At 49.6% G+C, this 15,636-nt stretch overlaps 1 protein-coding gene across 1 annotated transcript; it reads left to right on the top strand.

Moving 5' to 3' along the window:
• The first annotated feature begins 3,390 nt into the window (after positions 1 to 3,390).
• On the top strand, positions 3,391 to 9,506 carry BANF2 (BANF family member 2). The gene is made up of 2 exons (XM_069548898.1): positions 3,391 to 3,516; positions 9,336 to 9,506. Exons 1-2 carry the CDS (start codon positions 3,391 to 3,393, stop codon positions 9,480 to 9,482), a joined length of 273 nt encoding a protein of 90 aa, XP_069404999.1. The 3' UTR covers positions 9,483 to 9,506.
• The last annotated feature ends 6,130 nt before the right edge of the window (positions 9,507 to 15,636 follow it).

Here is a 15,636-nt window from a genome sequence, read left to right on the forward strand (position 1 = left end):
CCCACTCCCCTGGCCAGTGACTGGTTCAGGGCTGGCATGTGGTCTGGTTCTGGCCAACAACAGGAAGGGGAGTTTTGCTGCAGAGGTGCTACAGACATCCACGCAGACACGGCCCTCCTTCCTTTGGATTCTCCCACGTCAGGAAGGGTCCCAAGCAAGTTCTGTAGGCATACTGGGACCTCGGGGGCAAGCTAGCCTCGTTCTTGAGAAAGAGAGCCTGGGTCCACCTCACTGTGGGTTTCTTGGTTATGAGATTAGAAATGTACTTATTGTATGGTCGAGTCAGGGTTCTCTGCTCCTTGTAGCCCAGCCTCAGACTACAAGATGGCATCAGACAAGATGGCAGCCCCCGGTTTTGGATGTTGGTGGATCTCCCGTGTCCACTGCCTGGTTAACGTCCTAGTGGGCTTGGGGTCAATGCCACCGTCAAGGAGAGCCACTGCTGTAGCACTCTGCTTCTGTGGGCGCGAGCTCAGAGACTGGCCGGAGGGACAGGCCATCTGAGGTCACGAGGGTCACCCTTGAGGTCACCCCAGGGTTCCTCAGCCTTGGCGCTGTGGACATTTGGGGCTGGATGATCCTTTGCTGTGGACAGGTTCTGCAAGCATTACAGGGTGTGTGGCAGCAACCTTGACCTCTACCGTCAGACTCCAGTGGCGCTTCCCCCTCAGCTGTGACAGCGTCTCCAGACACGTTGCCAAGTGTTGGGCTAGGAGACAATTCACCCCCAGTTGAGAACCCCTGTCGCAGACAAAGGCTCCCTAACAAATGCAAGGATGTTTTCTCAGTGAGCCTGGGGAGGGTAAAAACCGCCGCCTATGCGCCAGTGTCTTGAGGACCAAAGTGGAGTCAGGTGTGCGAAAAAAGCAAACACACAGGTGCTGCTCTTCAGTGGCTCTTTCGTGCCACTGGGGCTCTGATAACAATGTTGTACTTTCCGTGTATTCTTTAAATAGGCAGAGATGTTTAACTTAACAGATGGCCAGTGCAGACAGTGAGTGGAATTTTCCCTGGGCAAAGTGGCTGACCCGGCCTGCACTCTTGGGCTCCTCCTCCCGCTCAGAAATGCTGTGTCTCTCTGCCCTCAAATGAGAAGGACAGCGACCCTCGTGGAGCAAAGCAGCAGGTTCTGGTGGGCCCGCTTCACCCTGTATGGAGACTGGACCCCTGGAGATCTGATGGGGTACTCAGGACACTGGCTACATCTGCATCCTCACTGAGACCCCAGGAGGCTCACATTCAGGGGAAGGAGGTCCATCGGAAAATGCGGAGAGATGAAAATGCAGTTTTGTTAGGAGAGGGCCTTTCTACCTGTGACCTGAGCATGTCCTGTTGGGTTGGGAAGAGGGGATGTAACCTACTAAAGTTAGAACATGAGGGACAAGTCAGGTGACTCAGTAAGAGAAAGGATAGGGGGGCCCAGAAGAACATTGCCCCCAGGTTCCCAAGTCTCTCCTGAGCAATCTTGTCTGAAGGAGGTCATGCTTGATAAATGGGGCATTTGCCTTCCTGTGAAGATGCCCCCTGGGATGCAGTGGGGTGAGGAGGAAATCTGGGGTGCCTCCCCATCTCAGAGATGTGGTCAGATGCCCCGAGTCTGAGGAGCAGGATAGCAGGCAAGGCACAGAGCAAGGATACAGACCTTTGTCAAGCCCTCCACCTCAACCACCAGCCACGGCTTTGGATAGAAGAAACCCAGTTAATGAAGGGAGCTGAGATGCCAAAGGAAGCGGCCAACTCATGACCTCAGATGGCCTGACCCTCGGGCCAGTCTCTGAGCTCGCACCCCCAGAAGCAGAGTGCTACAGCAGTGGCTCTCCTTGACGGCGGCATTGACCCCAAGCCCACTAGGACGTTAACCAGGCAGTGGACACGGGAGGTCCACCAACATCCAGAACTGGGGGCTGCCTTCTTGTCTGATGGAAGACCTGCCTTTACTGTCAGGGCAAGCAAGCTCCAGTATCATAGGTGCTATTGACCAGTGGCAATGGAGTATGTTTCCCGTCTTCTCCTTCTCCAAAGGGAGAATTCTCCCCCAGAAATCTTTGGTGCAGATAGCCTGGTTTTTCCCAACATTGCTGACTATGTTGATGACTGTGAACTTCAGAACTTAGTTCGTAGGTTACCATCCTGTGAGTAGATACTTCCAGACATGGTGGGGAGTCTGATGCATCTCCCAGAAAATATGAACTCAAATCTGAATGCAGTAATTGAATGAATCAGGGGGTTTCACCCTTTGGGGGAGGGAGTAAGTCTGTTTAAATACCCAAGTATGGGTATTTCTGATGCTTATGTAAGGGAAAGTGAGGGTACCAACATTAGTTTGTCAAAGAGGTGGATCATATGGGACATTATGGTTACAGCCTTCACACCACCTGCCCCTCTATCCATAATAATCCTGATTTTGTGCAGGTAGCTATGCTTGAACTCACAGCTCCTACAGCTTAGGGAAAGCTGACTCCACCTCCAGATCTAGGACGGGGAGTGGGGAGTCCAGCTGGATGAAGCCTGCTCGGAACCCCTAAGAAACACGTCCCTTCTCTTTTGAAACTTCTTCTTTTGGAGCAGAGATGTTGGTGGGGATGGTGAAAATCTGAGTGCTGGAGCAGCCATTTCACCACCATGGGGGGAACCAACCCTAACTGAAACCAGGTTGAAAAACTCAGAGAAATGAATCCACAATCCTGATTGTATCAGACCCAATCTCACTCTTGGGCTTCTGCCTTATATAATGTCTCTTTTAATATTTGAGCCAGTTAGAGTTTTCTGTTCCTTGCAACCAAACAACCAGCTATTATAGAGTGTGATAAAGGCTAAAATAAAAATATGAAAAAAATGTTGGAGAACATAGATTAATTAGCTCAGAGAAGCAAGCTGTTTCTTCAAGCATTTAGGGTGGGAAGGTTGGAAAGGAACCCAGCAGAGTTCTTAGCATCAGGGGTCCCCGACCTCCGGGATCTAATGCCTGATGATCTGAGGTGGAGCTGATGTAATAATAATAGAAATAAAGTGCACAATAAATGTAATGTCCTTGAATCATCCCCCAAACATCCCCTTTCCTCCCCCAGTCTGTGAAAAAATTGTCTTCCGTGAAACTGGTCCCTGGTGCCAAACAGGCTGGGGACCCCTGCTTGGCATCCAGCCCACCCTTTTCATGGGGAGTTACTGGGCTCATCTGAGGCCACTGTTACCCCTCTCTTAGTCCACGCAGGTAGGGATGGGTATGGAAAGGCTTGTGAGCAGGGCATTGCCCTTGGCATCTAAAAATTTCCAGTAAACGCTGGATGGTGGGAGGATGCCCACTATCACTAGCCCCAGCCCCCTGCCCTCGGAAGTCTGAGGGTGTTCTCCAGCCTCCTAACGCCCCTGCCCCCACTGCTGTTATAGGACATGGACCACATGTCTCCCAGGCTGAGAGCTTTCCTCTCTGAACCCATCGGAGAAAAGGATGTTGCCTGGGTGGACGGGATCAGCCATGAGCTGGCAATCAACTTGGTTACCAAAGGTTTCAACAAGGTAATCCCTCTTTTCCTGTTACTCCACCTTCTCCTCCTAACCCACCTCCCCTAATCCTGCCAGGTGGCAGTGGCTGCCACGTGTCCCTGCCAGCGGCCATCAGAGAGCAGAGCTGCCACTTGGCCGGGTGCCACAGGCTTCAGTGTCACTGACCCGCATGCTTGGGCAGACTCCAGGGTCTGCAGAAGATCCACAAACTGAGTCACTGTGTCTCGGAGCAGCTGGGCTGTGCGAGGTTCACGTGGTGCTCACACACCCAGGGGCGGACAGAGGTGAGCCGGCCACAGAGTCTGGAGCCGAGATGTCAGGATGGGTGACCTGGGTGATCTCCCCGCCCGCCTTGAAGAAATTCGGATTGGGGAGGCGGATCCCTCGCCTCCTATTAGGCCTTGGCAGATGGAGTAATAGCAGCCTGGCATCTACACCCGAGTAAGAGGAAGTGAGTTGTTGTAAGATGTCACTAGCTGTCCAGGCATGGCCTCGAGGGTGGCCGATGGGATCAGAAAGGTCTATGTATGAATAATTGTTTTTATGATGCTGTTACAAGGCTGTGTGTACCTTAGGAAGGACTGAGAGCTTTTCCCAGAGAAAGTGGGCAGGCGGGAATCCACAGGCTCTCGGTCGACAGAGGCCCCACCAGCAGGGCCGCGGCTGGTCATTCCCTTTAGCTCTGAAAGCTGGTCCACGGCTCAGGCAGGAAGGGGCTGCAGAGACATCCAGGGACACCGGTGCCACTGCATGTGTGACTAACAGTCTGGTTTGCACTGGCCCAGTGCATGGCTGTGTCCCGGGATGGTGGGATGGCTGGTTCTGTAGTTTTCTGATTGACACGCGGCCCTGAGCCATTCGTTAAACACTCTGAACATCATCCTGCTGCTGCTGCTGCTGCTAAGTCGCTTCAGTCGTGTCCAACTCTGTGCGACCCCATAGACGGCAGCCCACCAGGCTCCCCTGTCCCTGGGATTCTCCAGGCAAGAGTACTGGAGTGGGGTGCCATTGCCTTCTCCAATGCATGAAAGTGGAAAGTGAAAGTGAAGTCACTCAGTCGTGTCCGACTCTTAGAGACCCCATGGACTGCAGCCTACCAGGCTCCTCCATCCATGGGATTTTCCAGGTGAGAGTACTGGATTGGGGTGCCATTGTCTTCTCCGGTACATCACCCTAGTCTGCCACAATTTAATGTCTGGTAGATGGGATTGTCAGGAAGGTGGAGAGAGGTGAATTTGCTTCTTTCCTTCCAGATAAAGGTGGGAAGGGCATTTGGGAGCAGGAATAAAAGCAGGCAAGTCTGACTAGGGAAGACATTTGAAATTCTAAGTTATTTTTTAGAAGAAATTATTATCCCTTTGACTTTTCTATTGTGGTATCTCACATCCACACTGATGTGATGGTTCAGCTCAGTGAGTTTTCACAATGACACACATGCACAGCCCCACCACCCTCATCCAGTGATCAGGCTCCTCCGCAATTCCAGACAGTTCCCCCGTGTGTCTTCCAGGTCAACGCCACCACCCCACTCCCACAAATAACTGCTATTCCGGCTTCTACCACCACTGGTTTAATGTCTCCGTAATCGTGAGGTTTTGTTCTTGTTCAGCCATACTCGGTTCAAAAAATATTTAAATTTACATGTGGTAAATTTCACCCTTTTTAGTACCCAGTTCTGCAGTTTTTGACAAATGCTCACAGTTGTGTAGCCATGAGCACACTCAAGATCTGGAGCAATCCCATCGCATTAAAATATTTCCCGTTACCTCTCACATTTCTCACCCTCAGGCCCTGGCAACTACAGATTTGTTTTCTGTCCCTATCATTTTGCCTTTTCCAACTTGTTTCAATTGAGATAGACAGGATTACAGGCATATTAAAGACAAAGGAATGAATGAATAATGGGAAATTTCCAGGTATCTGAGAGCTTGATACACAGAGTTAGGGCTACAGGGAAGACGGAACTGGCTAGGTCTCTGGAGACCTGCTCCTCTGTGTCCCCCACCTCCTGGCTTGCTGTGACCGGCTCTCCACATCTACTCATTGCAAGGGCCACTGATTCCGGGCACTAACGCCAGGGGTTTCACCTTCTGCCTTAGTTTTGAGCTCCTCATCCAGCCATGAATGAGATGAGAAGTTGCCATCTTCACTTTACAAAGGAAGAGGCAGAGGCCCTGGAGACTGAGTGCCTTGATCAAGGTCCTGAGTGAGGACAGAACGGCCATGGGTCATTTCATCAAAAATCACACAAGAAGACTGCTGCCAGGAAGTTATCCCAACAGGGAGGGGGCTTATGCTGGGATTTGGTGGTGAGACCCTGTATCACCTCCTTGAGCCTGGCTGAGCCTCTAAGAGGATCCAGGAGGTGACCCCAATGTAGTATCTATAAGATGAGCAGGTGCTTCAGGGGGGAGGCCAAGTCTGTGGGTGGGGCCACAGGTCTGTAGAGGGGAGGGGGCTGTGGGCAGCCAGCTCAGATGCAGCAGCAGAAAGTCAGACTCCTGCAGTGCTTTCCACAGGCTTTATCTTTTTAGAGCAGTTTTAGGTTCACAGCAAAATAGAGCAGAAAGTTCAGAGTGTGGAAATACCCCTGTGTGCATCCAGCCTCCCCCATCATCAGCATCCCCTTCGGAGTGGTAGCTTTGTTACAGGAGAACCTACATGGACATGAATCCTCCTAGGTACACAGTTCACATCAGGGCTTGCTCTGTGTCATGCATTCTATGGGTCTGGACACATGTGTGATGACCTGTATCCACCGTGAAATGAAAGAGTTGCTCAGTCATGTCCGACTCTTTGTGAGCCTAGGGACTATAGCCTGCCAGGCTCCTCTGTTCATGGAATTCTCCAGACAGAAATACTGAAGAGTGTTGCCAGTCCCTTGCCCAGGGGATCTTCTGGACCCAGGAGTCGAACCCAGGTCACCTGCATTGCCGGTGGATTCTTTACCATCTGAGCCATCGGGAAAGGCCAGTATCCACCATGGTGATGTCCTACAGAGTCATTCTTCTGCCTCATAATCCTCTGAGCTCCTGGTTTTCTGTGTCCTGCCCACAGGAGGTCTGAGCATGGCAGCCCCTTCCCCAAGCTGGGGATCCCCGGGGTTCCTTGGCTGTGAACAGAAACCCTCTCAATTTCCACCTCTGCTCATGGCAGCTTCCTCAGCCACGTCCCATGTGAGAGCTGGGCCATAAAGGAGGCTGAGCACCAAAGAATGTATGCTTTCAAACTGGTGTTGGAGAAGACTCTTAAGTCCCTTGGCCTGCAAGGAGATCAAACCAGTCAATCCTAAAGGAAATCAACCCTGAATATTCGCTGGAAAGACTGATGCTGAAGCAGAAGCTCCAATACTTTGGCCACTTGATGCAAAGAGTCGAATTATTGGAAAAGACCCTGATGACGGGTAGGATTGAAGGCAGGAGGAGGAGGGGGAGACAGAAGATGAAATGGTTAGATAACATCACTGACTCAATGGACATGAATTTGTGCTAACTCTGGGAGATGGTGAAGGACAGGGGAGCCTGGTGTGCTGCAGTCCATGCGGCCGCAAAGAGTTGGACATAACAGCGACTGAACAGCAACAGCATAAATGTAGCATTTGGTTACAGAAAAAGCTGTTGGTCACACACGGTGCCTGGTGTTTTGAAACGCGTTCACCACGGGCGCTGAGGAGCTGGGAGCTGGCAGAGGAGTCAGGCAGACAGTGAGGGGCTGCATGTCTGTACTTGAGAAGTCTGGGTGTGCTTGTGGAGACTGAAATATTGAATGAACGTTGATCAGGACCAGCTGCTAATTTGCCGGGCCCAGTGCAGGGTGAGGATGGGAGGCCCCTGGTGCAAGTTCATTAGGAATTTCAAGATGGTGCCAGCACAACAGGAAAACAAGTGGGGCTTCGGAGTACAAGGCCTGGGTGCCAACGTGGGTCACCTACAGGGACCCCAGACTCAAATATCACTGCTGTTGAGCAAGGAATGGGCACGCAAGCTAGAGCCTGGTCCAGACCTGCTCACAGGTGGGGTGTGGCATTGAGGGGACATCTTCCCTGGAGCCACCATCCCGTCACGTGGGCAAAGGCTGGCATGGGAGAGATGGTGGGAAAGTACGTCAGGGTGCCCGCATCCCTTTCCCTGCGGTCAGGTTCCTGTGCTCCCAGAAGGCAGAGGGTGGCTCCCTGGGTAGGAATTCACTCTCTGGAGCCCGGAGAGAAACCAAGAGGGCTTGGTTTCTATTAGGGCCATGATGAAGGCCCACAGCTCCAGCTTCCCTTGGGAGCAGAGAGAAGCAGGCTGACTTACCCAGCTCCAGAGACCCTCCTGCCTGCAGGATTTCTGGGAAGTTCACCTCTGGTCCTGAGAGCCACACACTCCCTGGCATCCTGGCTGCCGCACATGGAGGGGACTTGGAGACTCTGATGGCCAGAGCAGCGATGGATGCCAGCAGATGGCAGAGGCGCCAGGCCAGGCGGCAGTCGGGTTGCGCTGGAATGGGGCCCAGGACAGGAGTCCTAACCTTCTGGGTTTTCAGTGAGTCTATTCGGAGAGTGGATGGGATGCAAGAAACCGTCTCGGGGTCTGGAGCCTGTTGATGAAGTTCAAAAGGGCCTCTTACTATTATCATCGAGTTCTCTTTCCTGGGACAAAGCTCTGTGTTTCCTAATCTTGCACTGCCAACATTTACTGAAGCAATGGGCTCAATCCATATTCAGTAAATGTTCATTTTTTTAAAAAGTTGAATTAAAAAAAAAACTCAGTAAAATCACGCTTGAAAAGATGAGGATACTGATAAGTAAAATGAGGTGATTCTCAGCAATAACATTACTTTTTACAAAAGATGATTAAAACACCAGATAAAATGACCATGAAATCCTGGCCTTTGTTTCTTTTCAGAAACTGGATCTAGGCAAAAAAACCCCCACCAAACTCCAATGCTTAGGTATATTTTAAGACTAGAATTCAGCTTTTATTTAATGTCTTTTAAAAAATTCATCCCTTCAATAGTTCAAATGAAGTTTGCTTGGTTTTATGTAAGTGAAATACCCAGACACCAGCGGATTTTCCTGGAGAGGGCCCAGGACTTAAGGCCTGGACACTGGTTCCTATTCACTCCAGGCCGGAAAGCTGGGCACTGGATGCGACCTTAAATCTCCAGCCTTCCCTGTTCAGTGGCTCGGCCAGTCTGTGGATCTCAGATGTCTCTTTCTCCATGTGGTCCTTTCCCCTCAGTAGTAACAGTGATGAAAACAGCGTGAGAGGAATGAGAAGCTGTGGGACCAGGACTCGGAAAAACAGAGAACAGCCTAGAACTTTGACTAGTGTGTTTTTCATCCATCCACAGAGACTCTTCAGCAGGGAAGAGGGGCAAGGCTCAGCGTGCTCCACACCTTGTATGTTCCTCCCATGGACAAAAAGGATTTTGCATTTCTCCATTGGTCTCACTGGGGCCCCCCAGGTGGCTCTAGTGGTAAAGAACCCGCCTGCCGGGGCAGGAGACATAAGAGACATGGGTCAGTCCCTGGGTGGGAAAGATCCTCTGGAGGAGGAAATGGCAACCCACTCTAGTATTCTTGCCTGGAGAGTCCCTTGGACAGAGGAGTCTGGCGGGCTATAGTCCAGAGGGTCACACAGAGTCGGACACGACTGAGCACGCACGCAGGCACCTCTCAGCCAGGACCAGGCTCTGGTCAGGATAGAGTTCCCATGGCCTAGGTCAGGATTTCAGGGACGGCCACGGCCCCTTGGATCTGACCTGTGTCCGATCCTTGGTTTTCTCGGGTGTCCTCGCACTGGGGAAGGAAGAGCATAGCTGAGTACTTTCCTGTGTTCTCCCCACAGGCTTACGTCCTGTTGGGACAGTTTCTCCTGATGCACAAGAGGGAAGCCGAGTTTCAGAAGTGGCTCATCTGTTGCTGCGGAGCCACCGAGTTTGAGGCCCGGGAGTGTTCCAACTGCCTGAAGGAATGGTGCTCCTGCTTCCTGTAGACCCAGCCTGGCCCTGAGGCGCCTTCCCGGAAAACAATGCCTCTGCATTGACCCGGGCTCCAAGTCGTTATTTCCCTTTTTGCTTTATTGACACAGGTTTGTTATAAAAAACAGCTCAAGAAAATAAAAGAAGACAAATACAAGCACAGTGACCTCCAGATTCCACCCACAAACATTTGCCTTACGCCGATATCATGCCAGCTGTCTCTTGCTGCTGCTGCTGCTGCTGCTGCTGCTAAGTTGCTTCAGTCGTGTCCGACTCTGTGCGACCCCATAGATGGCAGCCCACCAGGCTCCCCTGTCCCTGGGATTCTCCAGGCAAGAATACTGGAGTGGGTTGCCATTTCCTTCTCCAATGCATGCATGAATGCTAAGTCACTTCAGTCATGTCTGACTCTGTGCGACCCCATGGACAGCAGCCTACCAGGCTCCTCCATCCATGGGATTTTCCAGGCAAGAGTACTGGAGTGGGTTGCCATTTCTTAGCATATGTTTATCTCCAGGAATGGATAATTTTATTTTAAAATGGGAATTCAATTTTAAGTCAGTGTAGTAGTTATCAACTGCTGCAGAACAAAGGAACCCAAAATGCAGCTGCTTATTAACAGGAACAATCATTTTATCTCACTCAGTTTCTGAGGGTCAGGAACTGAGTTGCTTGGGTGGGTGGGTCTATCTCAGGGCCCCCTGTGAGATTACAGACTGTGGGCCAGGGAGCAGATTGGCCTGGGCTGGAGAAGCCACATGGTTTCTCATGTAGCTGGTGGCCTGAGACCTCAGCTGCTCTCTGAGGGGGGCCTCTCTCAGGCTTCGATGACCTGGCTTCTAGGCTCTCCCAAAGCAGGTGACCCAGGAAGGAGTAAGAGGGCAGGAGGCCACCGTCTTTCATGACCTCAACTCTCACACAGCCTCACTTCTGCCTTGATTTGTTTTCAGAACCAAGTCCCTACGTCCTCAAGGGAGAATTAAACTTTTCTTAAAACAGCAAATAGTTCAGCTTAGTCACTCAGTCGTGTCTGACTCTCTGCGACCCCATGAACCGTAGCACGCCAGGCCTCCCAAAACTCCCGGAGTCCACCCAAACCTATGTCCATCAAATCGGTGATGCCATCCAGCCATCTCATCCTCTGTCATCCCCTTCTCCTCCTGCCCTCAATGTTTCCCAGCACCAGGGTCTTTTCAAATGAGTCAGGTCTTCGCATCAGGCGGCCAAAGTATTGGAGTTTCAGCTTCAACGTCAGTCCTTCCAATGAACACACAGGACTGATCTCCTTTAGGATGGACTGGTTGGATCTCCTTGCAGTCCAAGGGATTCTCAAGAGTCTTCTCTAACACAACAGTTCAAAAGCATCAATTCTTCAGTGCTCAGCTTTCTTTATAGTCCAACTCTCACATCCATACATGACTACTGGAAAAACTGTAGCCTTGACTAGATGGACCTTTGTTGGCAAAGTAATGTCTCTGCTTTTTAATATGCTGTCTAGGTTGGTCATAACTTTCCTTCCAAGGAGTAAGTGTCTTTTAATTTCATGGCTGCAGTCACCATCTGCAGTGATTTTGGAGCCCCCCCCAAAAAAGTCTGACACTGTTTCCACTATTTCCCCATCTATTTGCCATGAAGTGATGGGACAGGATGTCTAGTATGCAAACATTTCTAAGAGCATCACAGACAGGTTTTCGAGATACAATTTGCATATGGTTTAACTTGTCCTTCTCAGGTGTGTAGTCCTATGAACGCTGACAAATGTGCTGTCCTGGACCACCACATCTTCATCCACCCCCAGAGAGTCCCCTTTAATCACCCCTCACCCCTCCCCAGCCATTGGCAACCAAGGATCTGTTTTCTGTCCTCAGAGTTTTGACCTTTCCAGAAAACCGTATAAATGGAATTGCAGAATATGTAGCTTTTTGAGACTGGCATCTTTCACTTGGCGTAATTCAGCGAGGGTGGATCCGTGATACAGGTTTCTTCAACTTAAGAAACTTAGCAGCTGCTGTTGGTGTCCAGCTATATCCCGTGGACAATCACTGTCCTTGGGGATAGTGCTTCGCTCAAAAGCACCGACATCTCCTCGGCCTGAGGGGGTCTCTGGCTGCAGGAGTGGGTCAGCCCACGCACAGGGAAGAGAAGAAATGCCGGGAAGGTGACACCAGGGGAGCTCTCGGTCTTGATGGAAGTTGATGGTCCGAACGCCCCAGGTCCTCTCGCCATGGGTGGGGCAGCTCTGAGGAGGTTCCCCCAGTTCCCCAGGGGGGCTGAGCCAGGTTCCCCACAAAGAGAGGCCCCCTCTCTTTAATACCTAGCCCCACTTCCTCCCCGCTACATCCTGTGTTTCCAATAGCCTGCCCGGCCTTCCTGTAACTCCTCCTCCACCCCAACACACACACACACACACACACTGAAATACTCAAATTTAGAGTCTGCTTCCAGAAGAACCCAAACTAAGACAACCGTGTTAAGACTTGATTTTAATAGAAGAAAAAAGGTGGAACAGCGCTGAAAGAATTGCTGAACTTTACTGAATTTTTTCTTCATCACTAGATATAGTCATTTCTAAGTTCATTTCTTCTGAGTTTAAAGAATAATGTGAGGCAAACAGTAAGAGAGAGGTTAGCATCCTTAGGTTTATTGTAAACTCTGTTTTTCAATATTAGACAGTATAAACTTCCACTGGGTGGGGGGGCAGAGAAGGAAATCGACACTCTCACTTCTTCCCTCTCATTTTTAAATTGGCTTTATTGTTCCTTAAAAAAATTTTTTTTATTGTGGTATAGTTACTTTACAATGTGTTAGTTTCTATTGTACAGCAAAGAAGATCAGCTATATGTTTACATATATCCTCCTTTTTTTGAATTTCCTTTCCACTAGGTCACCACAGAGCACTGAGCAGAGTTCCCTGTGTTATACAGTAGGCTCTCACTCTGTTTTACACATTGTTGTATATTTGTGTCGATGCCAGTCTCCCAATTCATCTCACCTCCCTTTCTCCCCTTGATGTCTGTGTTTGTTCTCTACATCTATGTCTCTTTCTGCTTTGCAAATAGGTTCATCTGTACCATTTTCTAGGTTTCACATTCATGTGTTAATATAAGATATTTGTTTTTCTCTTTCTGACTTCATTCTCTATGACAGTCTCTGGGTCCTTTTAATTTCTCAAGGTTTAGAATGCGTATACCTCCTTCCCATAAGCGTAACCCCTCTAATTATTTAGTCTTAGTTTTATATTTAAGAGCTTATCATCAATCTTTGTTAGTATCGTCATTTTAAAAATCATAGCCTTGTCATTCTCAAATTCTTTATTTTGATACATTTTTTGTTGGTTGAGGTGGACAGAATCAATCCACCTCGATTGGAAAGGGTCACAGTATGCTGTGGGCTTTGCAGGTGGCTCTGTGGTAAAGAACTCGCCTGCCAAGACAAGAGACATAAGAGACATGGGTTCGATCCCTGGGTTGGGAAGATCCCCTGGAGGAGGGCATGGCAACCCACTCCAGTGTTCTTGCCTGGAGAATTCCATGGACAGAGGAGCCTGGAGGGCTACGGTCCACAGCGTCACAAGTTGGACAGGACTAGCATCAGGAGAGCTCTGATCGCGGTACTCAGGTGCATGGGAACTCCCTTTCAATGCCTGCTCCTGTGAGGACCATGGCCGTGGAAGGGAGATCTGGTGACTCACTCCCTGTATTTCAAAGTCTCTCTCCAAAGTGGTACATTCCACGGATGCTCATATTTCATTGGTCAAAGCAAGTAACATCATCCCTAACTCCAAGGGGCAAGAATTCTTCTGCATTCAGAAGAAGCAGAACTATTTGGTGACAGTAACAACCAAGACCACCCTCATTCAATGAAGCTCATTATTGTTTCTCTGGCTGCCTCCTGAGTGTTATGTTTCCTAAATTCATAGCATGGTTGGGGTCTTTCTACTGCGGTCTGAGTAACTCCTTCTAACTCTGCTTCTCTAGTTCTCCTCAAGGAGAGGCTGAGGAGGATTCCAAGTAAGCCAACGGGTTGGTCCAAAGACTTAAACAGCTGCATCTCCTGGGAGCTCAGGTTCTGACTGCCTAGAGTCTGTCCCTGTTGCTGCCTGCACAGCCCATCCTGAGATCAAGTCTCCGCTGAAATAGTCACGGTGTTTAGAAGTCACCTTCCTGCCCGGGATGGGAGCTGGTTGGCTCCAGGGAAGGAAGAGGGAAGTAGCTTACCCCTCACTCCCTCCCACTCTCCTCCGACACTGATGAAATTCATCCCTTTCACCAGGTTGGGGTCCAGGATCCTGTAGGAAGGTTGGGAGCTGAGAAGCCTAGAGGAGTTGAGCCCCAGGCCGGAGGAGCCTCTGCAGAAGGACCTAGCCCATAGACTCGAGTAGCTGTTCCCTGTGTGATATCATGGGTGGGACATCTGGATGAACCCTGTCCCCCCAGAGCTTCCCCATGAACACCAGGGATGCTCTGCATCAGCCATTCGATTCCTTCCATTCCGTTTTGTCTTCTTTGTAGGTAAAATTACTGGCTTCAGTTCTTCACTGCTCCCGGTATTTCCCTACCCCCATTATGTGATCGTGTATCCTCCCTATTAAAGGAAGAGTAACTCCCAGCCCCCTTGGGAGTTATTCTCCCCAAATTTGTAACTCTCCCCCAAAAACTACCATCCAGTGTTTTGTTGTATTTCTTTCTACTCCTTCTTCACTTGAATAGGTGTCCATTTGTTAATAACAGGTTTATTGAAATATATTTCACACATCATAAAATTCACTCTTTCAAAGTGTACAATTCGGTGGCCTTTGGTGTATTCCCAGAGTTGTGCAGCCACCACTGTTACTCAATTTCAGAATATATTCATCACCCCCAAAAGGATCTCCCATTAGCAGTTCCATTAGCTGTCACCCCTCCGTGCCCCCCAGCCTGCCCCTGGTAACCGCTAATCTACCTTCTGTCTCTATAGATTTGCCTGTTCTGGACATTTCATAAAAATAGTATCGTACAGTCTGCAGGCTTTTGTGACTGGCTTCTTTCAGTGAACATAAGGTATTCAAGGCTCATCATGGTACAGAAAGTGAGTGTGTTCATTTAAACAATAAATGGGGATCTCATTAAACATCAGGAAACATCTTGCTTCCTTCATTTATACATTAAAAATTTTTTTCCTCATTATTAATCTTTGAAAAATACTCTTTAGCAGTTATATAACAATTCATCAGATCTAAATGCAATAATGTATTGAACTGTTCCTGGTTTTGGACTTCTGGGGTTTCTATGAGCAGGTAATCATGTTTTATTGAATGGGTGAATGTTTATTGGATGAATGAATGAATGCATGAGTGGATGGATGAATGAATGGAGCCTTAAACATGAATCTTTGCAGCATTTCCTATTTCTCCTTTAGGAAGATGCTGAGAAAAGGATCTACAGTAGAGAAATGAACATTTAAAAAATTTTTCATTCTTACTGCAACTGTTTTTTTCTAGAAAGTTCGACCCAATCCGCTGAACGAGGTTTTAAGTTTGTCTGACCACATCTCACTCCATGAGTAAAACTGAATTCCTTATCACGGCCCAGGAGGCCCTGCAGTCTGGCCTGTCCCCTGCCTAATCCCTCTGTGTCTGCCCCCCACCCCCACCCCAGCCAGGCTGGCCTCCCTGTTGATCACACTCCCTTGCTGGCAGTGGGGCTGGTGGCCTCTGCACATCTGTCCCCTGTGCCCGGAGCCCTTCCCCAGCCCCTCACGGCTCATTGCTACCTTTCAAGGCTCTGCTTAAGAGACACTTCTGTGCAAGGTCCTCCTGTTCAAAACGTCACCCCCAGCAGCCCCTGTCTCCTCCCTCAGCTTAATTTCCTATTTCTCCATAGCACTTACCACCTTCTAATATTCTGCATAATGTGCTTACTTTGTTTATTGTTTCAACCCCCTAAAATGAACAATTTGAGCCTGGCCCAGTGTCTGGCATGGGGAGGCGTTCAATAAATAAGTGTGGAATTGAGTTGGCGGCCAGCATGGAGGGCTCTCCCTATTAAATCGGGGGCTTCCTCCCCTGGAGGCTCTGTCTTCCACCAAGTCCTAGTCAATGTTCTTTCTTGACTCAGCTCTGGAGCCAACTGGCCCATCCACTGCCTTGAGGACTGTGGATTCTGCCCCGTAGTGAAACCCGGAGGAAGC

This window comes from Ovis canadensis, chromosome 13 (assembly GCF_042477335.2).
Source record: "Ovis canadensis isolate MfBH-ARS-UI-01 breed Bighorn chromosome 13, ARS-UI_OviCan_v2, whole genome shotgun sequence".
Lineage (NCBI taxonomy): Eukaryota > Metazoa > Chordata > Mammalia > Artiodactyla > Bovidae > Ovis > Ovis canadensis.